General features: G+C 38.3%; 1 protein-coding gene across 7 annotated transcripts in view; it reads right to left on the bottom strand.

The window, feature by feature from the left end:
• Nucleotides 1–27,568, bottom strand: part of CCDC141 (coiled-coil domain containing 141) — a 205,257-nt gene that overhangs the window by 55,385 nt on the left and 122,304 nt on the right. For 6 of the 7 annotated variants that reach the window (XM_019460899.2, XM_019460917.2, XM_019460897.2 and 3 more), the window contains 5 exons: nucleotides 23,163–23,335; nucleotides 9,622–9,763; nucleotides 7,756–7,875; nucleotides 5,889–6,080; nucleotides 193–372 (listed from right to left, as the gene is read on the bottom strand). In XM_019460899.2, the coding sequence (XP_019316444.1) occupies nucleotides 193–372; nucleotides 5,889–6,080; nucleotides 7,756–7,875; nucleotides 9,622–9,763; nucleotides 23,163–23,335 (807 nt within the window). The remainder of the gene's footprint in view (nucleotides 1–192; nucleotides 373–5,888; nucleotides 6,081–7,755; nucleotides 7,876–9,621; nucleotides 9,764–23,162; nucleotides 23,336–27,568) is intronic. The other variant, XM_019460909.2, reaches the window with a different exon arrangement.

Raw genomic sequence — 27,568 nt, 5'->3', positions numbered from 1 at the left:
CTAAGACCAAATAAGCATGTAAATGCTGGGCTTTAGGACTGTTCTAGGTTGAATAAAGCTAAAACAAACAAACAAACAAAAAAACTTCCTAAACCAGCAAGGTTGATTAGCAGACAGTTGAACTTGAATTTATGATTTTGACTTTGATAGTAATCCTTGCAGAAGGTGTGACACATTTAATATCATTCTTACCATATTTATTAAATTAAGGAACTCAAGCCCTAGGTCTTGAGTTAAAAAGCTCCTGTTTAAAAATAGCTGCCACTGCTTTTCAGCTGAGTCAAACTGACGCTTGGATTCAGCATCATCCTCTTCCTTCCGTGGGATTTCAGTTTGGTAAAACTCCTTTAGGCTCTGACACTGCTCCTCTAGCTTAAAAAAATGAGAATATAAATGAAAATTAAAAACACTTAAAAACATTTTTTAAAGTTTATTTATTTATTTTGACAGAGAGAGTATGCACACATGTGTACACGTGCACCACCAACAACACACACATGATCGGGGGAGGGGCAGAGACAGAGAGAGAGAGAGAGAGAGAGAGAGAGAATCCCAAGCAGTCTCCGTGCTGTCAGTGCAGAGCCCGGTGCAGAGCTTGAACTCATAAACCGTAATAAGATCATGACTTGAGCTGAAATCAAGAGTCCAATGCTCAAGAAACTGAGGTACTCAGGCACTCCTTAAAAACATTTTTAAAGAAAAATAACAGTAGATTCTAATAAAAGCCTATTTAAAAATCAAATGGAAATGACATTTCAGAATTTTTTATTTTATTTATTTATTTTTAACATTTATTTATTTTTGAGACAGAGAGAGACAGAGCATGAACAGGGGATGGTCAGAGAAAGAGGGAGACACAGAATCTGAAACAGGCTCCAGGCTCTGAGCTGTCAGCACAGAGCCCGACGCGGGGCTCAAACTCACGGACCGTGAGATCATGACCTGAGCCGAAGTCGGACGCTTAACTGACTGAGCCACCCAGGCGCCCCAAACATTTCAGAATTTTTTAAATAGTTATTCAATACTGTCAATTAACTGAAAAGACATGCAAATCTATTTAGGTTGTTGACAGACAGGAGTACCCCTCAGTAGCAAATTAAGCTGACAAGTTTGTTACCTATAAGACCTACTTACCATAGCCAAAACCATATTTATGTATTATATATGTGCATGTTTTGCAATTGGGGACAATTAATGTCAAAGACCAGGGTGGCTCCATTTAAAGCTGAGTTTTATAATTCAGAAGAAAGACATATGACACACATACACACATACAGCCAGGGAATACAAATCAGAAAGAAAGAAATAAATATAAGCCTGTGAAAAATTATTTGTGATTATTAATCACAATTTCTAATCAGTGATAAACCAGAATAAAAAGTACAATTACTAATTTTCTGTGCAAGTATTAATATTAAACTGCCTCAGGAGCTAATCTTACTAAGGTATATTACTTCACCTGCCTAAAATTTTATTTCCTCATTTGGTAACCAATGCTAGCAATACTAGATTATTTTAAATCACTGTCTTTGATCAGAGCTTATATAAAACCAAATGCACCTGCAGAACTATGGATTAACAGGTAATTGGATAATGTAGAAATAGTAGAAAATTTTTGACACAAGCTTTTATGCATTAAATTAATATTTAATAGCCAATAGGATGAGACTGAAAGAGCAATCTAACAGGGAGAGAAATTTCAGGCAATGGTTAGTCACTATATTTTAAAGGCATTAACATTATCCTTCATCTAAATGAACTTAATAGGTGAGCCTGCAAATGTGCTCAGAAACAGTTCTATTCTCATTTCCCATATTCCATTTATTCATGCTTCTGTTTTGCTGATGCTTCTTTCCTTAGCCAAGAATGATCTTTCCTTAATTTTCTGCTCCTACCTATGCTTCATGAACTAGTTAAAATGCTACCTCCTCCATGGAGTCTTTTAAGATTCCCTAGTAAGAATTAAGCATTTATTTCCTTGGGTTCCCAAAGATAGTTCTGGGAGAAAGAGAACCATACGCAAATTATCATAACACAAAAACAAGTATACACAGAGGGACCACCAACTCTACACAGAGTAAATAGGGAAGAACTTCCCAAAGGAAGTGGCATTTGATCTGTGTCTTTCAGAATTGTCCAGGGTGAGAGGGAGTAGAAGGAGATCCCAGATGGAAGGAATAACATGTGCAAAAGCACAGGTGTGAAATAACATGTGCAAAAGCACAGGTGTGAAAACACTGACTGGTTCAGAGCATGATAAAAGCTCTTAGTGTGAATGAAGTTCAGGTTGCATAAGCTGATCGGTTAAGAAAGAAGCTAGAGGGATCACTGTGGCAGGATAAAACTGGCCAGCAGGTTTCAGCTTGGTTTCTGCTGTAACCAACACGATGTGACAGATTCTCATTAGTGTGAAACAACCGATAGCTATCACAATGATTCAGAATCAGCATGACAACTATCAGTACTTCTATCAGTGTCAATTTGATGGGCTGTCTGTAATGTACAACTCTAAAAACATAAACTTTAATTCATCCTCTTTTTCCAACTTCTCAAAAAAGCCTTGAATGTAACTAAGTACAGGAATTCCCTTGAATCAGTACTAGTTTATGTTTTGGATAAGTGATAAACTTTAATACTTCATCCATTTTTGGTAAAGGTATTTATACTTTGTTTCACAAATTAAATTTTTCGTAGTGTCTGAATGCCAGGAGGTAATCCAATCAGATTTGCTTTAGAATGACCGTTTTCTGAAAGGAGTGTAGGGGAGAATTAAAGGAGGCAGAGAGAACAGATAGAAGACAATTTCTTTAAGCTGAGCAAGAGATGATGGGGGCTTGAACCAAGAAAGAGGAGGCACAAGTAGAGGGGAGGGGGATTCAGAAATCTTTTAGGTTGCCCCTATACATAAACAAGGGATAGCATGGCCTTTGATATAGGAAAAAAAACAAAAGGGAGGAGACTGGGGATTGAACTTCAGCTTCCATGTTTACTAGTTGTTTGATCTTGGATACCTAACTTCTCAGTCTCAGTTTCCCCCATTTTTAAAGTAGGCATAATAGAAACTAAACATAGAAATGTTATAAGGATTAAATGAAGTCAGGAATGAAAAGCATGGGGCCTTGTACAAAACATGTGCTCCTCGAGAGAGAGGGCTCAGAAAAGACTGTGAAGTTTCTACCTTGGACTTTTGAAAAATGACAGGGTCATTTATGCCAAAATACAGAAGAAAAACATATTTGAAAAGGAGACAACTGGTTGTGTTCAGGAGCCTATAGGAAACACAGGTCATTAGTATGATTAGAAGTTGAAAGCATTGATCTGGGGCTCAGACAGCTGGGGCTGAGAAACTGTTTTTTGTTATTGGTGAATTGAAACCATAGGTGGGGATGCAAATTTTGCAGGGAAAGTATATAGAATGTCCAAAAGAGAGAGCACAGGTAAGAGCTCCATGATCCACCACACTTCAGGAACAGAAAACCAAATGAGGAAGAAGGAGAAGGAACAGATAAAGAAGTAGACAAGATGATGTCACTTATATGAATTATCCAAATAAAGTTAATCTATAGAGACAGAAAGCAGATCAGTGGTTGCTTGAGGCTGAGGGCTGGAAGCCAGGATTGACTAAAAATATGCACCAGGGCTCTATTTGTGGTGATGGAAATATATATATACCAACACTGGAGTGCAGTGATGCTTTGCACAACTCTGTAAATATACTCAAAATCATTACACTCTAAAGTAGGTGAATTTTACCCTATGTAAATTATACTTCAACAAATCTGTCTTTTAAAAAGTCATGGGAGGTGAGAGTGAGTTATTTAAATAAATGTGGCAGAAAGATCAAGCGGGGTGAAGACTGAAAATACACCATGTCATTTGCCAACTGGTAAGTTGCCAGGACAGAACAGGGAAGACACTAGAGGCAGTGGGGTGAGGCTTGGGGAGCAGGCAGAGACAAGAAGTGTCATCTTCCCATTCTAGAAGTGCAGGTGTGAAGAGAAGGAAAAGTACAGAGTGACAGCCTTGGTGAGGGCAAGACCATTGGGCATAGATACAGACCAAAGAGAAGGAAGCAACAGAAAAAAGCAGATTTGAACAATTAGAGGATGGGTCTAGCTGAAGCTAGATTCTGAAGGATGTAGGCGTGTACAGGGAGAGACTGATGACTGATTTGTGTTAGGCACAAATAGAGACTTCATGTTATTGGCAAATGGAGGGTGAGTGAACATGTCAATAGGTTTGGAAGTCCAAGGAGGTCAAGACCGTTAGGCTCGATGGTCTTGTTTTTCTTCAGTCACATATGAGGAATAGGCATTGGCTGAGATTTAGGGATGTAAACTGGAGTAAGATGTTTGAGAATTGCTACTGAATGGGCACCAACTAGGGAGCATATGGGGGACCCAAGCAGAGACCCACAAATTGTAATGGTACCAATCAGCACAACAGTATGATTTTCCACAGGAGTGTCTGAAAGCTTGGAAGTGGAAGCTGAGTAAATAGAGTGTTGTACTGATCTAGAATTGGGAATTGGCAGTGTAGGTCAGGGTAGAAGGCAGGGAGTTGACAGCATGGGGAGCAGGCTGGAAATGAGTAAGCAGGAGCCGGTGAGGAGAGAAGGCCACCATGAGGGGGTAGGAGGGTGACAGACTGAGGAGCACTGCCAAGATGAGAAGGACAGAAGGCTCCACCAGGGTGGAGAACAGATTTGGTGAAGGCAGGGAGGATGAAAGGGCATGAGGTCCTTCTGAGAACATGTTTCTTACAAAGCTAAGGTTCCAGCCCTAGAGAGACTCCTGGTTACGAAGGCCAGGGTGGCCATGGAAATAGATGCTGAACTAGAAGCCAAGCAGGTGCATTTTGGCAATGAAGACACAGAAAACAGCCCTTCTTTGTACTTTCTCCACCATTTCAAGTTTCAAGCAAATATGTTCATCAACTGGATAATCCTGTCAATTGTAATACCTTTGCCCCAAACCATGAGGGTTCAGGGCTAAGAAATGACAAAAGGAGGAGGAGAGAGGTGGAAAAGGTATTACCTGAGATTTGCAGGGACTGGGCATGGCCTTTCTCCAGAGTGGTGAGAATTGAGAACATTGCAAAATGAGAACTGATGGAGGAAATGTGCTTAGACAGGACGGTGGCCGTAGGAGGGAAGGGTGTTAGTGGGAAAATTGAAATCGAGCATGCTCCCTAACTTCGGTTGGCTCTACCTCCTGCTAGGCCAGTACCCACCTCCCTGAAAGCAGCAGGGTCTGTGTGCACCTGTGTGCACTGCCACCAGAGTTAAATGAGGTGGGACCCTAGCACTTTTCCATTACTGATGTCATCTTCCAGAGACTGAGACCTTTGAGAGAGGGAATGTTGGTCTACTAGACAGGATTTTACAGAGTCTCTGGCACAACCCTATCAAAATAGTGCCTCAGAGGAAGCTCTCAGAGAAAACTCGTTAAAAGGCATCAAACAAGACAGATCTGAGAGTGGACCCAAACGCCCGTAATTTCTGATTCTGTATATGTATTTTAAATGAATCACACTAATTGCTCAAGTATTCAAAAAGATCCATGGTAGAAGGCAACTTATTTTTAAATAATTTTGTTCTATGTTTAGGATATTGTAAATGTTTGTAGACCACAGTAGAAAATGTTCCAATACAACCACTTTGCTTATTTGTGAATATATCTACACCTACACACTTGCATTATTTTTTAGTAAAACAACTTACTCTTTGAGTCCTTGTATGGTGCCTTGCTGAATAAAGAGCTTGTAAGTGAGTACACACATGGGACTGGAGGACATGGACCCACCCACCAGGGCTTCCATCCCCAGAGAAAGCAGGAAGATGGGCAGAGGCCACCTTGCTGAAGAAGGTCAGCATATAGGCACCGTACCTCCTCTGATGACTTTAGAAATGCCACATAAGTTTGCAGGACTTGTGACCTGGAGCTGATGCTTCGCCCAAGTATTTTTAATTCTTCCTCTAGCCATTTAGCTTTAGAAGAAAGCAATGCCACTTCGTCAGGTTCAAATTCATTTTTCTCTGTCATAAGTTTTGTAGCTGCTTCTAATTCTTGTGCTGTCTCCTATGGAAGCCAAGCACAGGGGGTCAGAAGCTGACAGGGGAATCATGAACATTCACATTTCATTACCTGCTGTACACCATCTATTACAATTATTAATTGGACTCAGACCAGCTCTCCTCAATGAAAGAAAGGCACAACTTTCAAAATTAAAAAAAAAAAAAGAAAAAGTCATCTTAAAATGAAAACCATTTCAAACCATTCTCTCACTCTGTCAGCTCCACTTCTTATTTAGAGCATTTATTTTCTGTGTCACAAATAGAAGAAAGGTTAGTATGAAAAGTTACAAAACCAAATGGCAGATATGTTTTAAATAATTTATATAATAATTATACACGAGAATGGCTTTATGAATTTAACAATAGCTCTAGCAAATACTTAAACTAATTTTGTTATACAAGAGATGGCAAGTTAATAGAAATTGTTTACTCCTTTTTTAATTTATAAAATAATGGCATGTCAATTATGCAGTCTTATTTAAGTCTTGATCTAGAAGGGTTTTTAAACAAATGTAGGGGAAATGTTACATATGAAATCTAAACAGCCTAAAGGGTTACTCTTCTGTGTTTTGTTTTGGGTGCAATTTCTGGCAGTAAAATCTCACTGATAAAATGGATAAACAGGTATTGTAGACATTACATATACAATTGACCCAGAAAGAACCATGTAAAATTTTACATGAGACTAAGCTAGGAATCAAGCAAAAACCAAAGAAAAAAGCTTCACTGTCATTACAGCAAGGAGGAATTGCTTCCCTGCTTGTATTTAATATGCTTCCCAAGTACTGCATTGAATGAAGCTAATTTTCATTTCCAAGTGTTGCGTCCAGATAGCACTCTGGGTAGGAGGAAGCAGGGGAGTTTCTCCCCACGTAATTTCCTTGTTCCTTCTAAAATTTTGAAAATAAAACAATGAAATTGAATTCAGAGATACGTTTTATTTTAAACATTTTAAATAATGAGTAAAAAACACTCCATTAAAAAAAAAATCGGCTTGTCTGTGACTTCCCGAACATGATGAAGGTCCTTTGGCTTAGAACCAATGGAGTAACAAGGCCATTGCCTACTGACTTGGGTGAGCCAGGAGAGGTGCTAGACTCACCTTCCTAAACACCCATTGGGGCAGACTGGGACTCAGGGCAGATGAGAGCCACTAGCTAGAATATTTGACCTAAGTGTCATGTGAAAGGGGTAAGGGGGAGCTAGAGAAGATGTTAAGAAGAGGAGGGTATTTTCTGTCCCTGAACATTGGGTTTGCAAACAAGATTGTGTTTTTATTTGCTTTCTGGAATCTTGCATTAATGCATGTTGCTTCTGGTAATTTTCTTTTGTAACTTACTCTAGCAGAAAATCACAAATAGTCTTAGAGAAGCACTCTCCCTTGCCTCCTCTGGCCTCCCAAAAGGAGTTGCTAACATCTCCCAGGCAAGGAAAAGGGGCCAAATGAGTGTTTAATACCAGGTTACAAAGTTTTAGTGAGCTCAACACCCTAATAAATGCACATTGAAGTATAAGTAATTTAGATGCACACAATAGAAGTTTTAAGCCATTATTTGCCACAATATTTAGAATTATAACCCTCAAAAGAGCTAGCATTAAGTTCTATAGCCACTGAATATAAAGAAAAGAAATCATATTTATAAAATCATAACCATAATAATAATTCCTATTTAATTTACCTTAGCTTGAATATCTAGTTCCAAATATTTACTCAAAATCTTCCCTGATTCAGAAAGGCTGGAACCGACATCCATTGCATTGGAAAGTACTGGACTGATTTTCTGAATTGACGTTTCCACCTTTACCAGTAAAGAATATATTGCAGTGTTAGTAATATATATTTGCATACATGTTTGCATATGTATAGAAAACATAAATTCTACCCCATATTCCCATTGTATTTTAAGTGGGTATACCAATTTTCATCTAAAAACAGTTTTAAATATTTTAGAATTTTGTGTTTAAATTAATAATGTTGCTCTTCATATGACATAATACTATTGACCCACCAACAGAGGGCATATAGACATACATTTATTAACAGACATGTATTTTATTAACAGCAATGAGATATAAATAATCATCCATATCTTCTAAGAATTTATTATCTATATTTCCTAGAAAGGATAATGTGCTTGCTAACACATCAGCAGAGATGAATTTATCTGATTAATTAACTCACAATCATCTACTGTAAGTTGAATGGGGCCCAGTTTATAGGCACATCTTGAAGTAAAGGTCCAAGGCCTGGGTAACCTATGGGTCGCTATATTTAGGGACACTGGGATAGCACCAAACCCTGTATATGTGACAGTAAAATACAGGGACATGCTTAGGCCATTTAACTGATGAACGTGGGGGACTATGACTTGATTTCCAGTACACATGAATCAATGAAAAAGCAGGCTTTAAAGGATTCTATTCCATCCAAGTTGCGTTCTTCATCTCCTGGTTCTAACCAGAGTCCATGCTTTCCATTGTCAAATTGGCTCTGAATTGGCAGAAAGACAAAGAGCAACAGTTGTCTGAGTTCCTACTGTGTTGCCCACCACCACCAAATTAGCTTGAGTCTCAAGCTCTAGAGAATGTGGCACCAAAGCTGCTGCCATATTTGGAATCTCCCTGGACCCAGGCATCAGAACAAGGCTCAAATTCCCAAGTTGCTTGATCAATAACAGGTGGGAAGGCAATTTAGACAGAGACACAGTTAATTAATGCCCTCTCCTGTGAGGCCTACTAATTCTACTTGTTTGAGTCAGGCACAGGAGTCCACTGTATCGGATGAAGACATCATTGAAAATCTGAGACCCAGTGTGGGTAACAAGGTTCATTAACATTAATGTCATTGAGATATTACTAGTTTTGCTGTATGTCCCAGCTACAGATAAGTAATTTTTTAATTTAGTCAAATAGTAGTTGCCTGGTTTTCTTCCTCTTTGAAAACAGGAAATAAAGTTTTCCTGTACTAAGCCATTGCCTCCACTCTGAGAAGAGGATTTTCACATCTATGTTTTTATTCAGAATGGCCATGTCCTTTGTACTGGTCTAGTTCAATAAAGTATGATAACAACAATTTGTTCTGGAAATCTCTGAGACATCATTTTTGGTATTTATCTGCTGTCCTTGTGTTGTACAATACCATGTTACCTGAAATTTGTGCATATTGGAACTGAACCATGTTCCAATATGGTGTTCCAACACCGAACCATGTAAAACAAGGACACACAATCTCAACATGCACACATTTCAGTTCTGCATAAGGCAAAAACTGCCTTTGTGTACCTGTGTTCAGGGCTAGCATGGCAGGTAGGATTACATGTCAAGTTTTAGCAACCTGGGACAGGAATGGTTGATGAGCAATAGTGAAGTACAACTCTATGTTGTTCAATTATAAAACCCAATGAGGAACCTAAGAGAAGCCAAAGAAGACCCACCACTATCTGCCCGCCATGCACCCCATGCTGCGGTTGCCATACCATCTAGTAACAGCAGGTAAGGAGTTGCATCTAATTAGTAGCTAAAGGGGGACACGTTTAAGAAACTACCTTCTTCAGGTGGCCCTCCACTGAGGCAGTTAATTGCTGTTTCTTAAGAGCAAATTCCTTGTGCGCTGAACACTGTTTGGTCAGATGGTCCACTCGTCTCTGAATGCATCCCATCATCTCATGGACTCCGGTTATCTGAGAGCTGAATGGAACCAGTCAGCTGTTAGTTCACTCCACCTTGATACAGAAGCCCCATGAGCAAGGAACATTTGAAAGTGGATCTGCTCTTTCAAGATAGGGATGAGTTGATAAAAGTTATCAAGCTTCAGGCTTTAGGATAACAGAAGTTAAGTAAAACCAAATTATGTTCTTTGTTTAAATCAGTTGGTCCTGAGGGAAAAGATGAGTTATGGGTTTTTGCAACCAGGTCTAGTATTTTCTAAAGGTTTACTTTTTAATATTTCTCTAAAATATTTTGAGAACCCTATGGCAAAAAACACAGTATGTTTGCCAAGAGTTTTCCTGGGGGTATTATTTAAAAGCTTCATTTATCTAAAGATGCTCTTCGAATAGAAATGTGGATCAACCAATTAACAAGCCATTTATTAATCCAATAGGGTAAAATATTTATGTAACACAAAGTTCCTTGTTCTCAATGATTACAAATGCTCAAGGCTGTATTCATTAAATGAAAACCAAGTTATCACCAACAATTAGGAATCTAGTGTACTTGTTCATAAAAAAGAGACTAAGCCTCATATTGTCATTTTTCACCTGTGTACTGGTTTCAGGAGAAAGAGAAAAGTGACATGAGATCTCATTAAATGCACATGCCCTTAAAACAATACATGACCTTAGAGTTGGATCCCATTTGCTCTAGTTTCCTAACCACGTCCAATTTAGGCCTACCAGCAATGCAAGACAATGAACAAACACTGCTGATGGAGTGAGCACCTCTTAATTTTCAACCTACCCCTAAGACAGAGTCTCTCCTACTATGTAAGAAATTTTGAAGTCTTTAACTTTGTGTCAGTCATTTCCTTCAAATACTAACAAAGATGAACACGATACCTCTTAAATTTAATTACCCAGAGTTAAAAAAGATCTTGGAGCAAGGTATAGATTTCAGTAATTTTTACCTCAAATAATTAATTTATGACTCTGTAAAAACAAATTTAATTAGTAATGAAATGAGGGCAAGATCCCAAATGACTGAGAGGTAAAGTAACTTCACAGGAATGACAATAAAGCTGCCAAAGGGGTGAGGGTTCATCGGGCAGCTTGAGAATCTTGTCAGATGTGCGTGGGATTCATGTATGTCCTGGGGGTTCCACTGAAGCCCCAGAGAAGTTTAATTGGGGGAAGAAAATGAAACCACTGTGAGAAATCTTATTCCTCACACATAATATTCCACAGATGTTACACTTAAAACAATTAGTGTTGCATTTTAACAACTCAGGGATGGTGAAGAGTATAATCAAGAAATCAGGAGAGTTTCACAGAAATAATTCTAGTGATACTTAAAGTCCACAAATTTTGTAAATAAAAGCAGCATACTGGTAATACCAACTATAGTTTGACTTTAGACTTTGGGACATTCTATACTAAAAAAGCACTTAAAAGCCCAGTTGTCCTATATAAGTTCCAATATAAGTTGTCCTATATAAGTTGCATATTCTCTGTAGAATATGCAAATCTGGAATGAGAAAGATAAATAAAAAAGACAAGTGAGAAACCAGCAGCAATGTGGAAAGAAGGTACAGAGAACAGTTTGTGAAAGTAAATGTGTAACTGAGCACTTTTTTAATGTTTGAAGGCAGCATTTTTAATGTTTGTGACAAGGCAGCATTTTTAATGTTTGAAGTAGTCTCTTTTCTAATTTTCATACCTTATGATCTGGGTATAATTGATATCTCCACTTTGCAGATGAGCAAACTGAGAAACGGGAAGGCTCAGTAACTTCTCCAGATCACCATTACTAAGTGGCAGAGCTGGGGTTTGAGCCTTTTATCTGACCTCAGAGTCCACACATGACCTCAGAGTCTTGACACATGACAGAGGGTGGGAGGGTATTCGTCCTCTAAAATTTCACTTTCTCTGGAGTTGACTGTTAAGGGAAACAGGATTAGCCTGACTGGCATGGCATGTTCTTTTGAAATTGGCAGACTTCTCTAATGCAATGTCTGCTTGTAGTTTGCGAAGTGATCACTAGAGGGGCACTTGTCCAAGTTCACGTTTTAAAGGGACCTCTAGCACAGAGGACAGAAATGAGGAAACAAAACCAGGTTAAGCGTTCCTTTTGTAAAAATATTGCTCTTTAGCAACTTACAGTTTTAATTTAGATGAATCATAACCAAGAAAATACAATCTCTCTTTGTCTTTGGAAGGACCATTCATTTTCGGTTTTTCAATGATCCAGATTAGGTCTCATTTTGTGGTAATGTGTGTCTTACTGTATATATCTATTACACTATAAATTCTTTAAGGGAAAAGACAACATTCTTTTCACTCACATAACAAATATCTCCTGCAGTGCTAAGCACAGAGCCTTGTTAATAGATCAATGTATATTTCCAAATGAAATAAAATACACTTTAATCAAAATTTAAGGGAAGAGAAGACAAAGAAAAACATATGCACAGATAGTTACTGTATAAAATGTCACTAGTCCCCACTAGGTTTCAAACCATGATGACTTTGCTCTTTGCTCATTTACAGTAGTTTTGGGCTATCCAAAGACTGACTAAATTCTTCTTTGACGTTTAGCATTTATCATTAGGTTGACTGATACATCTTCCCTATTTAAAGCCTTAGAGGGGCCCACTGAATCTCCTAGGTCTGCTGTTATTGCCTGTCCAGTGTGCACTCCACTTTTACTTGTGGCATGGACCCCTTCCTCAGTATGAGGAGTTCTGAATTACCCTAGCCAGCTCTGGTTTTCCTTTCCCTATGTCAGCTAGATCATTTGTCTGATCAAGCATTAATCTCTTCCCTTTCCTGGATTCCCAATGGGCATATATCTGTCAGAACTCCAACCCTAGTAACCACTCCCTCTCCATTCTTTCTTGCTGAAAGCCTAATGTGTGGGTTACAACCAGCTCTGATTCCATCAGTCTCAGTTAGAAATTTTAAACACTGATTCCAGACTTTTCTTTTGAACATTCCAGAACATTTTAAAACATGTATAGCATGCATATTGGCAATTTCCTCAGAGCCTGAAAAGCAGATGGTTTGATCAAAGGAAAAATATGACCTCACTCTCTGCCAGCAATTCTTACGTGAACTGAAAATAAATTACTAGAATTCCATCAGTCACTCAGGAATGAGTCTTATTACTTGACAGTAATATTAACTAAATGACAGGGCAAGAACTGAGGGCAGATAACAGAAACTTGGACAAAGTGCCCTGTCATTTCATTCTGATTCTGAAGCCACACTACTTAGGTGCTGCTTGACTGGGTGGATAGGGGCCAACCGTGGACTTCTGGGTCTAACAACCTGTGGCTCTATAATTTGCTTTGTATCTAATGATTGATCTTTGGGCTTCCTCTATTAAGAATGGATTAGATGGTGCCTGTCTGTAGCATGAACATGAGGTACACCAGATTATTCCCGATGTTGACTTTGACTTTTCCAAACATCACAGATACTCAGAAATGACAGACTGTGAGGGCTTCTGCAGACATTTGTTAGAAACTCCATCATGGCTGCATTACTCCCTTATTCACTGAGTCAGTAGAAGAGAGGGAAGGGGGGAAGGAACATGACTGACTTTTTTTTTCTAAAGAGCAGAGACATATTGACTCCTGGCTCAAAAATAGACAGTTCTATTTGTTGTTCGGAAGCAGTTGCCCCATCTCTGCATCTGTCACAAATTGGGGCTGGGGGAAGGGAGCAATTCCCAATGTTAATGTGTTCTCATGGTTCTTTCTGGAGGACAGCAAGTTGCTTTCAAACCTTTCATAAATTACTATTGGCAGCCCATCTGGATTAGGAGCTGAACCAGATGGTAAGTACTTGACAGCTTACTCTCTCATCCGAAGGAATCAGCTGATCATAGTTTTTCTTTTTGTCTATGAACAAATTATACTCTGAAAATGGGGAAAAAATATTTTCCTTATCCATAGCTTGCTGCTTCTTTTGACAGGGACCCAAACAGTGCCCTTTCATGCTTATGATCTTTATTTTGGAGGAAATAATGCCTACTCTCTGGTTTTTATCCCTACTTTGAAAAAAGTGCTATTCATACTGTAGAAGTGAAATGTATGTCTTTACAAATTTTTTTTCTGACTCAAGTTATATACACTACCAATCCCTCACCACCAAAATGTAGATAAGTGAGGCTTAAAGTACAGGTCTCCTGGGTTCTGGTCCAGATGCTTGCAGAGATAGCCACAAGCTCCAGTCCTAGGAGGACACAGCAAAATATGTCCTGTGTGAAGGGCACCATAGCTAGGATTCTACCTGAAATCAAAAGGGATGGTGTTCTTTCTCCTTGCAAAAGAAGGTTGAAAAACGCTATAGCCAACTGGTACTGAGGCCAAGAATCAGACACATCAGGAGACTCAGGAAGCCCACCCCACCTTCTGCTGCATCTCTAGAAACCACAGCATCTCTGCAGGTGGCCCTGATCAAACAGCACAGGCTAGACTGGAGACACTGAATGCAGGTGGAAGTTACTTCAAAGCTGGTAAGGAGGGAAGAGCAGAGAGGAGAGAAGAAAGCAGGGAAAATAACCCTTCTCCTCCAGGTGAGAGTACAATCTAAAATTTCAAGACACATGAGGAGTATAAATCTTAAGAAAAGACATTCAACAATCAAGAAAGAAGTGTACTCAATCTGAAACAAAGCAAGTAGCGCAATCTGAAGATGACTTCAACATAACTGAGATCATTAGCAAGACAAAGAAAAAACCAACACCCATAATAAAAGAATAAGAAACTCTGAAACAAAAACAGTCAGAACTAAAACAAAAGTAGATATAAAAAATGAGTTAGAAATCCCAGAAATAAAATCAATATGGTTATGAAAACTGGAGAAAAAAATCAACAAAAGAGATCAATGTGAGGGAGTCAATGAGAGTAAGATGCAAAGAGGATAGGTCAGAGTCCTGGAAGACAGACCCAGAGGCCCCAGCATTCTCTGCCAAGAGTTAAAGAAGAGAAAAGAGGGAATAACAACAAATCAATATTTAAAGAGATAATTGCTGAAAATTTTCCATAATTGATGACACAAATCCTCAGATAAAAAGGGCATGGCAAGAACTAAAGAGACCAATATTCTCATTTAAGATAATTTGGAAAATATGAAATTACATTTTAATGTGTTTCTTTCTAAAAAAGTGTTTCTCTTTGCAGCCCTTTTCTCCCTGCAAAGTTAGAATGGTGCTCTCTACACACCTGCTTCGCCCACTTAACATTATATGGTAAGGATACTCTCTGTCTTCAAATAATCCTCAAAAACACACTTTCTATATTGGCTCAGAATATTCCATGATGTGCCTGCCCTCAAACTATTTGAACATTTCCTGATTTTCTGGAAATATTTAGGTTGTTTTTCAGGTTTGCACTATTCTAAACAGCACCATGATGGGCATTTTATTCATAAATAGGCCCACTCACTTTTCTCCCTTACTCTTTCCTGTGTTGTTGTTGTTTTTCTCTCTCTCTAATATGAGAGGACTTCTTTTCAGTCATCCATCACACATATTTCTGCCTCTTTAGTCGGAGTTTCTCTGTGGACTCCATAACCCCAGGCCTTCTTCCTCTGGCATTCTTGCTACTTCCACATCACACCATCAACAGCATACATGAACAAATTCATACTGTAATGAATGACTTCTAGATATTTGACAAGAACCTAATCTAATTACTTCCAGATGCAAGGGAAAGTGTGAACTTAGGATGTCTTCCGTACTAACAGTTTCAGAATTATAAAAGCATTGACAATGTTACCAGACCCAGCTTACAGTTACAACATTTACTCAACCCCTAAAAGGTACAATTTAATATACACTTGAAAATATTTGGAAAGTGGCTGAGTTAACAATTACCTTAAGAACTCAACTTTGTAATATCCTAAATTTCAGTATCTGACATTTACCATCTAAATGCATTATCAAACTTGTTTTTGTTTTCTTTTAAGTTATTTTAAGTCCTTAAGTGTTTGGTAGAATTCCAGTAAATACAACCATAGATAACTCTACCAGGAAAAGGAAACTTCTGTTTTTGTTTCTTTGTTTTGTTTTGTTTTGTTGGAGGGTGGGGATTGTTTTTGTTTGTTTTCCACTTAGGATATTTTAAAATATTTTTACTATGATAAAATCTTTCTTTTAATATCATACCAGCACCATAACATTTCAAATCAAGCCACCTAGTTTGTAAATACTAAGATAAGGAACATAAAAAAGGTTTCCTACATGATTGACCTTGAAGGCTGACCTGAAAATGATGTCATGAGCTAGGAGGGGAGACAACACTGTTACAAATCCAACAACTAAAGAATGATTCAGAACACCACAGAATGAAAAGTGAAGCCAGGAGGTAGAGCTGACTAATATAAAGGAATTCAAAAAGTATTGTATGGTAGATACTGATTCTGTTCATCCTGGCTAGATGCAGAGCCTTCATCCATGTCAGATTATCAAATTCAACAGTGGCCTTCTCAAGTCCTTCCCGTGACCTATCCTGATCCTAGAAGCTAGGAATTGTGTCTCCCTTCTCTGAAGAGGTGGCCCCAACACCCACTGTCCCCATGGTTTCCTCATGCCTCATGCACACTCCCTGGATGTGTTATTCCCTGACTAGCCTCTAGTAACATTCTTGAGATTCAGGGCCAGGTTTATATATCTTTGACTACCCTTGAAGCTTGGTGCTGGCATGTCAATGTGATGCCTATATGTACACTGAACAACTTTTTAAATAAACTGAAAGAAAAAACTTTGCAGGGAAGGGCAGACTTGAGTTGAAGCTAGCAGATAGGTGGAGTACATTGTCACATTTTAAGCATGCTAGAATAAAAAAAGAATCCACGTGATCAGGCTTTTTGTTATTGATTAAAGTTCAATGAAAGGAATAGACAGAGCTAGCAAACTGACATAGTGGTTCAGACCTGCATTCTAGTACTCACTTTACCTCTTACTACCATGTGACTGATAATAGGGAAAGTTATTGAATCTCTCTGTGCCCTAGCTTCCTCCTTTGCAAAATAGAGACCATGATAATAACAGTACCTATATCACATGGTGGTTTTAGGGACTAAAACTTTTAATTTATATAAAGCACACAAATGCTTGCCATTGTTGCCAATGAGCGTTTGAATACAGTCTGACTCCTACCTACTCTGATGCTATTTCATGCCCTTCTCTACTGTCTCCATCTCTTCCAGTCACACTCTACACACCCTTCTGTTACATCTCTGTGTTGCTCTGCTAGGTCCATTCATCTCCCAGCTATTTGCATGGTAGCTCCTTCTTCTTGAAGATTCTGTCCCTGACTACAGTGTCTACCATGGTCCCCTGCCCACAGTGACTCTCTATCCCATTTCACTTTTACATTTTTTTCAGAGTACTCATTGGTGTATAAGAACATCTCATTTTTTGATTTAGCTATTGGTTGGCTATTTATTCCCACTAGAATATAAACAGCATGAGGGAAGACATTCCACCTACTACATTAGATGCATGGGAGCACCTGATTTATAAAAGATGCTCAATAATATTTTTGGAATAAATAAATGAATAAATGAATGAACCATGTCTGGTCTAAAATTCATCACCATTCATAACATGAACCAAGAGAGGTAGTGGTAGCCAACATAATGAAAATTGTGAAAAGAGAATGCAAAATCCCAATGAACTCCTATTTTTATTTTTTTGTAAAATACAAAAATATGAAGATTAACATTAAATAAGCAATGAGTGTTAGATCAAAACAGACAGCACTTACGGTTATGCCACAGCAACCTATTCAGTCAGAATGAGGTTTAAAGCTTAAATTCACTGTAACAAGGTAGAATGAAAACTGGTAGATACAGTCTTTTATGCAAAGATAGAAATTGAGTCAATATGGAAGCAAGTTTAAGTTAATTTTAGTTAATTTTAAGTTAATTTTAGTAAACATGAAAAGGCAAATGGATATTGCACAAGATGGCCTTATATGGTTTTTAGCTTTGAATTGGTAGCTACACAGAGAAAAAAGAGATTCCTTGTTTTTGTCCAATTATAGAAAACTTCACCTTCATATCAGGTCTCCAACCCAGTATTTCCAATCACCACAGCTTTCTATGGCTTAATCAATGCAGAATTCTACTTGTTAGCAGGCCTCCTTTGGTCTATCTTTAGACTTGCCCGCTCAAAGATTGTGTCAAGCAAAGCTTAGGAAGAGGTGAGAGGTGCTGGAAGCCAGGCTTCCTTCCTGTAGCCGAGCTTCAACTTCCTTTAAGTCTAAGTGTGACCATTATCAGATGCAGTAACTTGTATCATAACTAAGTGAAAATGAATTTGCTAAAATGTCTTTAAAATTAAAGTATATTTAGGTTATATGACAGATATTAAACTCTGAAAAGATAATAAATTATTTAGCAATGATTCAGAGTTATCACCCAAATACAGGGAGAAAATAGAAAGGTAAGGAAACATGTAAACAACCATTATTTATTTTGTGAGGCTGCTCCAACTTCAAAGGGTTTTGATTTCAGTATAGAAAAACAGTGTGGATCTGTTCCTCATAAAGTAATAGTTACAAGAAAATAATGACAAAGGTCTCAAATTTACTGGGAAGCATCATCTCTGAGAAATGTGAACTTCTGAAGTCATATTTTATTGACTAACAGGAAAAAAAATTAGATCTAAGGGTCTCTGAAATTCCTATCTGCCTGCCCCAACACTAAATTTTGTCTTTTATTACCTTAAGATAAATGTGTATATGACCTATTTCAAATATAACCTTCCCCAGTTCATGAAAATGAGTATGATTTGGTACAGCTGACTCTATTGGAATTGTTTGCAACAACCATGTGACTCTTAGTATTTTCTCTTAAAACTCTTCGTAGAGAAGGTTAAAAAAAGGTAAACCAATTGCTAAGAGTAGTGCTGTTTCATTTGATTAAAACAAAAAACAAAAACAAATCCTCTAAGAAGTGTACATCTCCAATTTACAGATGAGGGAACAGGTTCAGAGAAGTTAAGTTTAAAAGTCATGGCATCACGGGGTGCCTGGGTGGCTCAGTCGGTTTGGTTCAGGTCATGATTTCAGGGTTTGTGAATTTGATTCCCACATCGGGCTCTGTGCTAACAGCTTGGAGCCTGGAGTTTGCTTTGGATTCTGTGTCTCCCTCTCTCTCCCCGTCCCCCACTCAGACTCTCTCTCTCTCTCTCTCTCTCTCTCTCTCTCTCTGTCTCAAAAATAAATAAAAACATTAATTTAAAAAATAAATAAATAAAAGTCATGACATCATTTTGACCCTAAGAATGCATAAAGCAAAATCCCCTTGATGCTAAAGTTTCTTACCCATCTGAGTTTTTAAATGTGTGATAGTGGGGACCTTAGTGTTTTATGTCCTAGCAGTGTGCTGGCATTCAGAAGTCTAGGAAGCCCACTGTGATGTCCAGTGACATGTACTTTCCTCTGTTGAAATTTGTAGTATGTTTATTTTCACGGCCAGTTTTCTAAACTCCACCTTCACTTTCAAGTGGCTGCAACTTGAAATCTTATTTTTAGGTTCTCTTCTTTCCTATGATTGGTGACCCACATCGTTGAACAGATGAATCATTAGATGAGGAAAGGAAGCAAGTCTCAAATGTCATGCACAGGACTGAGGTCAGTAGCTATGTGGGGTTTAGTTTGCTACCAAGACTCTAATGCATTTCAATTCAGTTTTTAATGGATTTCTATTCTACATCTACCTTCTGAATCAAAAATGTCCTTTGCCAAGTAACAATTTCACTTTAGCTTCAGTTCCTCCTGCAAAGTGGAAAATAGGATGGATTTGTAAACTATTGTGAAATCTTAGGAACCAAGGAAACTTTGGAACTACTATGAAAGCTCATCTGTCTAGGATTTAGACATAAACCATACTGCTAATAATTTTTTTTTAAAACCCAGTTACCTAACCATTTAAATTCAAGTTTCTTGAAATGGTCCCTAGCTATTGCTTCTTATATTAAGACTCAGTCTGAAGCTTGAAGAAAAGAACTATTCACCTTCACCTTCAAAAAAACAATATATATATATGAATTAAGAGTGGAAAAAACAAAGAAGGCAGAAAGAATGAGACTAACTAAATAAATAAACATGTCCACCATGACAAAGTGCATGGCCAAAAGTATCACTAAAACCCTGAAAACAGAATACAGTATAAAATACAAGCACTTTCCCTTTTATATTTATGTATTGAAGATAAAACATTACTAATTAGAGCAAATGGGATAAAGTTTAAGAGTACTAAATTGTGACCAGCTTTCTAACTCTAGGAGCTAAGCATCAAAACTAAAAGGTAACTTCAGTTTCTGGCCAGCAGCAGGGACTAGAGTTACCCTCCCCCCTTAAACGACTAGAATAGGCAAACTATATGAAACAAGAGTTCTCAGACATTTAACAACAGGTAGCACAAGACAATGATCCCCGAGAGAAGAGAAATGAGTAAGATATGCCTCATGATTACATCAGCTTACTGCCTGAGAGGCAATTTCCAGACCAAAGCTCAGGGAGGTAGAACCCAAAGACAGCTCAGGGGTCTTGCTGAGTTGAGGAAACAAAGCTCACACTTTGGGAGGCCAAAGCACCTAGAATTTCTGGGGCAGTGTACCAGATACAGACCTCCAAAGATCTAGGGAAGGGTGTTTAGCTGCCTCCTGATCTACCCATGCATGAAAGGAAACTGGCCAAGGCAGTACCACAAGTAAAGAGTAGCCTAAACAGAGAAAACAGTGTCTGTGCTTTGAGACTCATTTGTGAAACTGAAATGGGACCATTCCCCAGTTCTAACTGGAGAACTCAATACTTAATCCTATCATCACATGACTCAGATCAGCGTCCAACATGTACCCTGGTACCCTGAGTCCAGGCACCCCATAGAATATCTTTTGCATGGTCCAAGATGCATATACATTCTGGGAGACTGGACCTTTAAACAGTAGAGAAGAGAAAGGAGCTCTTGTGCCCACAATTTGGGGCCAGACATGGGGGTGCTGGGGCTCCTGAAACAGAGCAGACACACCATTACCAGATGTATGGGTTGGAGTTAAAGTAAAGAAACTTAGTAGCTACAGTTGTTAGTTTTTAAAAGGGGAGAACCATCTGCCTTTCTGGTAGCCTCAGCTGTTTGGCTCCTGTTGGAAGATCTTGGATTATTTCTGATCTTGGCTTTGCATGGTCCCATAGTAACCATCACAAGCTCTGACTAAATACCTCCATCCAGATTCAGACTGTCTTCTGAAAAGAAAATTCCCTAAACCCAAACTCACCAAATCAACACTTTTAAACACATCTAAAATAGAGCAGAATGAAGATTTAAATAGAAATAAGGTAATTTTACCGCTTCTGACCTATTTAATTATTCTTCAATTTTAATGTCTGTTTTTTAGGAAGATTGTGGATACGAAAGATAAACAACTGGGTTTATCTCATTTGCAAAAATCTTTTTGTCTCGCTCTGTCAAAATTTAAGCCCTGACTTTATTTTTTCCTGAGTGATACGTGTTCCATCATCTGCCCCAGCATCTCCCTTTGTCTTCCAATCCCTATTATTTCTCATACGTTCCCACAGCATCCTCTTTCTGTTTCTCAAAGTCCTTATCTCTCCTCATTTCCTCCCAGATCTAAACTCACACTGATACACTCACCAAAGGCATTCATAAAAACAACCTGCCCTAGCACACTGGTTAGGGAATGTGGAGTCTAGGGATACAGGGGTGCTGGTTCAAAGGGGCACATGCACCCCAATGTTTATAGCATAACTACAGACAATAGCCAAAGTATGCAAAGAGCCCAAATGTCCATCAATGGATGAATGAATAAAGAGGATGTGGTATATATATACAATGGAGTATTACTTGGCAATCAAAAAGAATGAAATCTTGCCATTTGCAACTACGTGGATGGAACTAGAGGGTATTATGTTAAGTGAAATTAGTCAGAGAAAGACAAATATCATATGACTTCACTCATATGAGGACTTTAAGACACAGAACAGATGAACACAAGAGAAGGGAAGCAAAAATAATATAAAAACAGGGAGGGGGACAAAACATAAGAGACTCTTAAATATGGAGAACAAACAGAGGGTTACTGGAGGGGTTGTGGGAGGGGAGATGGGCTAAATGGGTAAGGGGCATTAAGGCATCTACTCCCAAAATCACTGTTGTACTATATGCTAACTAACTTGGATGTAAATTTTTTTAAAAATGTGGAGTCTAGGGCCCATGCTCTTGGATTCAAATTCTGACTCTGTCATTAACTGCCTGTGTGACCTTCTGCAAGTTATTTAACCTCTCTGTGTCTCAGTTACTCATAAAAAGGAGACCATTAATAGTGCAAGGTCCCTTCCTTATCTGCAGATTTGTTCTGTAGTTTTAGTTACCCATGGTCAACCATGGTCCAGAACACAATCCTCCTTCTGACATATCATCAGAAGGTTAATAGCAGCCTGAATACTATGTCACAATGCCTATGTAATTCACCTCATTTCATCTCACCTTGTAGACATTTATCATCTCACATCATCACAAGAAGGGTGAATACAGTACAATAAGATATTTTGAGAAAGAATGAGGAATCGCATTCATATAACTTTTATTATAGTACGTTGTTATAATTGTTCTATTTTATTATTAGTGATCATTGTTAATCCCTTACTATGCCTAATTTATAAATTAACTTTTATCATAGGTATGTATGTATTGGAAAAAACATAATATATATAGGGTTGGGCACTATCTGTGGTTTCAGGCACCCACTGAGGGGACGTACTCCCCCGTGGGTAAAGGGGGGACTACTCTGTGTGTCTTGTAGAGCTGCTGTGAGGATTAATGCCACAATGTTCCTAAACTTCTTGGCACGGTGCCTGGCACATGATGGGCTCTCAGGTTTTCAAAAAGTGAGCTATTGTTATTATTAATAATGTCACCTTTTATTTGGGATTTTGCTTGGTGAGCCACGAAGGTCATAAGTGAAAGGGGATTCTGGTACTCTTGTGTTTTTTGTTTTTTGGTTTTTTTTTTCCAGAAAGGAAAAAAGGGACAGGGTAGACTCAACTTTCAAGAATTAAAAATGAGAAAAGACCCCACAGAGGTGCTAGGCTAGCAAAAGCATTGAGAATTAAGCTCTGTTTTTTCCTTTGTCCATTCTTTCTCCCCACCTCAGAAACTCATAGAAAAAAAGCATTAGCATCTTTGGGTCCTCAGTCTCAGAATATGGTCTCACTTGTGGATGAGTATTGCTATGTTCAGAATCACTGTTGACCAAAATTCAATAGATCCTGTTAAGCCATGTCATAATGCAGCAAAACATCAGAAGCAGAAAAAAAAAAATTGTGTAACTTATTTTTTAACAGGTTGTGGAAACCGTGGAAAAGCTTGTTACACGGAGGAAGAAATAGACTTACCTACAGGAGTCTACTTGGCTGATTAAGGCTTGTCCCTCTTGCAAAGCATCAGCTGTGCAGTCTGTAATTTCTCTGTGTAATTCCTCATGCCTTGCTGCCAAGACAGGCAGACTTAAACCCTCTGATTTAAGGAGCTTAAGGTAAGCTTCAACTCTTCCAAGTACATCAAATGCCTGCCAACGAAAACATACTTTCATTTTCTGCTTTTCTAGTTTAAAATCTACATCAATGTGTACATGAAATACTAGAGATTAAACCAGCCTATTCAATTTATTTGTTTGATCATAACCAAAAACAACAATCTTGGTCTGAGAAAACAGCTGTGTAGTTCTAAGTCTCCATTTAGGGAAACTGATCACAGCTTAGCTCAGCATAGATAAATATCAACACCATAAAGTTACCACAATAGTTTACATTGAGAATGTATCTATACAACACAGTTATAACTGTACAGAATTCAGAGAGCCAGGTTTATTTTTTGCACATTCTGTAATGTATACCAATAATGGATGAGATATTTTAAAAACGTTATGCAGACTTTCACAACCTGAACATCCCTTATGTTCTTAAAAGGCAATTTCCCAGTAAATTTAACTTTGAACCTGAAACATTATAGGGCAATATTCAAGAAATGACCAGTATGTTTTTATCCCTTGTTTTTCCCAGTGTAAGACCTTCCACCTACTTCATCCAGGACATCCATCTGTCTACAAACGAGATTATAATTTGGTTCTGAAGCTGTGCAAAGATTAAGACCAAAATAATATTTAGCTTCTGACATGCAAAATAGGATTATGCAGAAAAAAAAAAAACATCACCTTGCAAATCAAGATATTGTCTTAAGAGAAGCTTTTTAAATTCCTATATTTTCTTCTTTTATTAGCAGATCAACAACCAGCCATGGGGGATTAAGTTTCTGGAGTTACCATAGAGTAGAGAGGAGCTTTCCTTTTGTCCATTAAGGTTTAGTTGGCATTAAGGGGGAGGAGTATACGATACGAAGGTAGTAAAAGAGGACCATGGTAACATGAGGAAAACGGAAAGAGAGAGTAGAGTGCAATGGTCTCCATACGTGTCCTGATAACCTGTCTCTGACCTTGGGCTTGGAGAGCAGGAGATGAATTAGGTAAGCTGAAGAAAAGCTGAATGGCATGGGGCTGTTGGCATGTTGCCCTTTGGCACTACTAGAAGAAGCAACCTTATGGGATGCTCCATATCAGTCTGGAGAACACTCTTATCCCAGGAACCGTGATAGTGCCACAGTCAGCAGGGGCCTTGAAATCTAGCCTTCCTGGACTGTCAGTTGGAAGCCAGTGAGCTTGATAGGAGCCCACCAGGTGGAGTAGGAAGACTCCAAAGAAGACTCATAAGAAATGAAAGCAGATGGCCTCATGAGTCTGGTAACCACTGAGACCTGAAGAGAGACCAGAGGAGCAAGGTTGAGTTGATGCTGAAGGTACACAGTTTAAGCCAAATGCAGAGGCTACCACCATGGAGCTGTGTAAAAGCACGCAAGCACTTACACCTGGCTGCCATCTAAGGGAGTGAGTTTTAATGCCAGAACTGGAACTGGATAAAATTCGAATTTACAAATGAAATATCTCAAATACTGTTGCATTACTTATATCTTGATAGTCTATACTCTCATCAATTTCTTCATGTCCCCTGAATCTGTTCTTTCTGATCACTTAAAATGTTTAAAACAAAATCATTCCTATTATTTAGATGATAGGAAAGTAATAATAATAACTACAGTTTAATGAGAACCGACTTCTGCTCCTTTTATACTATGTGTTTCATTCAGCCAACAAATATTTTTGAATGTCTGCTGAGTTTCAGACACATTGTCCTTAATAGCCCTAGATGGAAGTGAGAAATGATCTCCATTGTGTGACGGAAGAAACTGAGTCCCAGAGAGATTAAATGAGCTGCACAAAGTGATGTTTCTATTAAGTGGCAGATTTGGTCTTTGTACTCAATTTGTCTCCCTGAGGCCCCTGCTCTTAAACCCTGGCCCATGGAGTCATGTAGCAAAGATTCAGGGGAGGCTTAAGACAGGAGGGGCATTTCCAAGAAGCCTGTTCATCTTAGGTGGTTTTAAAAGAGATTTTAAAACCTACTTTTTGTAAATATAGGTATGAAAAGATACAGAGAAAAGTTAAGTGATTTCTCTTATGCCATATAGAACTGTAAAAGAAAGATAGCTTTATTAAAGAAACTTTAAACCTGAAGACTCTCCTTATCTGAACTCCCCCTTTTATTCTACAGTGGGCAACAGAGCCAAATGTGTCAAGATGCTGATGTTAGAAAAGATTATTTGAATTACTTTCTCAATCTTTCCATAACACATTGAAATGCCGCTTGCAGTAAACACTGTTTCTGGAATTTTGTTTTATATTTAAAATTTTTATTACTTATTTTAAGTGAAGTGGAGTCTCATGTTACTCAAAGGTTCTAAAGTTTTAAAAGTTTTAAAGTCAGGGGGTGCCTGGGTGGCTCTTTGGCTCAGGTCATGATCTCACGGTTTGTGAGTTCGAGCCCTGCATCAGGCTCTGTGCTGACAGCTCAGAGCCTGGAGCCTGTTTCAGATTCTGTGTCTCCCTCTCTCTCTGCCCCTCCCCCTTCTCACGTTCTGTCTCTCTCAGAAAGAAAGAAAGAAAGAAAGAAAGAAAGAAAGAAAGAAAGAAAGAAAGAAAGAAAGAAAGAAAAAAAGTTTTAAAGTCAGTGCCTAAAACAAAAATCCAGTGTAGTCAAAATTATCATGAATTGCCCTAAATAATGCTTAAAGTTTAGTATATGTGAACCAGTGCTACTGTAATACATATTCACATTTAGCATTGAGAGCCACTGAGCTAAAGGAAGAAATAAAGAGAAAACATATATATGTAGATGTCAGGGTATTCACTTCTTTCTTCCCTTAAGATAATTCCCAAAATTCCTAGTGGGAATGGGGGAAAGGATAGAGAATTCCAAAGCGCTTTTTCTTCTCTACAAGTTTAACTCCACTCTGTTTTAGTATTAAGCCAGTATAACCTTAATACATATCATGTTTGTTATTGTTTTAATAAAGAAAAAAATATGAAAGTTAGGGCACGATGGTAGTTAAGTACTCGGAAAATATTTGCTCGTGATTACATCTCGATCAGACACATCTTTGAAAAGTCACTGGGAAGAGTGGCCACCTGCTGCCTGTCATTCATCCCACTGGGCCTTTCCTCTAGTGGCCGCTGTGAACAGCTGCTACTCTCATATCCTTGGGCAGTGATATGGTCAGAAGAAGTGGTCTTCTCTTCACAGGAGTTAGATTCTAAAGCCACATGTACGTTAAATGCATGTCTGAGGTGACTCCACCCCACTCCTGAATGTTATTATAAAAGTATTATAGCTTAATAACATGGGAATAAACTGAAGGTATAAACAGTCAGTAGAAGGAAAAAGCGGTATATTAAGATAACCCATAACTTATAATCAAAATGGCAAAATTTTCGTCAGAGTTTTTTTCAAAAATATCCAAGTGTTAGGAAAACATTTACTTATACATTGCTCTATGTATCACACTTGATAGAACTACAGCAGTAGAAAGGAGGCGAGTGATTTCATTCCTTCATCAGCTCAACAAATGCATTTGTAAATAAGATGAGCTGGATACTATAAGAGAGCTTATTCTTTACCCTTAATCCTAACCTAGACCTAATGGGAATGATCTAAACACAAAGACATGTTAAATGTATTGATTTAAAGGGGGGTTCCTTTTTTAAAAAGTTATACTCCCTGTGATTGTCAGAGTCACATGTAAAACTCATTTCTCTTATCCCCATGCAGCATTTAATGAGGAATCCACATACCAATTCCAGAAAAGATCTAACTATCATTGCTCTCACTTAATCTATCCCCAGAATAGGACTTAATGCTTTTCTATTTACCATATCCATAAGGAACCTGATATACTGGATCTAGCCTGGAAAGAATCTCTTTGTCTCACACATGTTATAGAACAGGTTATTTCTGGCAATGACACTATCATGCCCATAGAAACTCCTTTGGAATTAATATTTCCCCTTTAGTTTACTCTCCCCATCCCCCTCTTTCTTCACACCTGGTCAAATACAGGTTTTATGACTAGAGGCAAAAACAAGGATATAAACACAAGGATAATATTTTCTCCCTCTTGGTTCTAGCTCTTCTTGACTATTTTGTATAACCACACGGTTCTTAAAAGGATAAGGAGACCAACCAGTTCTTTTTGCCTTGGTTTGGAAAAGACTAAGGAGTTGCTTGGTGTTTTTTCTTTATGACGCTCATCAAGATCTTTCTTTTTTTTCCATTGTTAAGTACAGGATCCAAAGCAGGCTGGACCAAATCAAATAGAGATGGTATCAGGACATGGCACATTGTACTCTTTTTAA

This window comes from Panthera pardus, unplaced genomic scaffold (genome assembly GCF_024362965.1).
Source record: "Panthera pardus isolate Hobbes unplaced genomic scaffold, ASM2436296v1 HiC_scaffold_10, whole genome shotgun sequence".
In the NCBI taxonomy this organism is placed as follows: Eukaryota; Metazoa; Chordata; class Mammalia; order Carnivora; family Felidae; genus Panthera; species Panthera pardus.
This window is presented reverse-complemented; position numbering and strand designations above follow the sequence as displayed.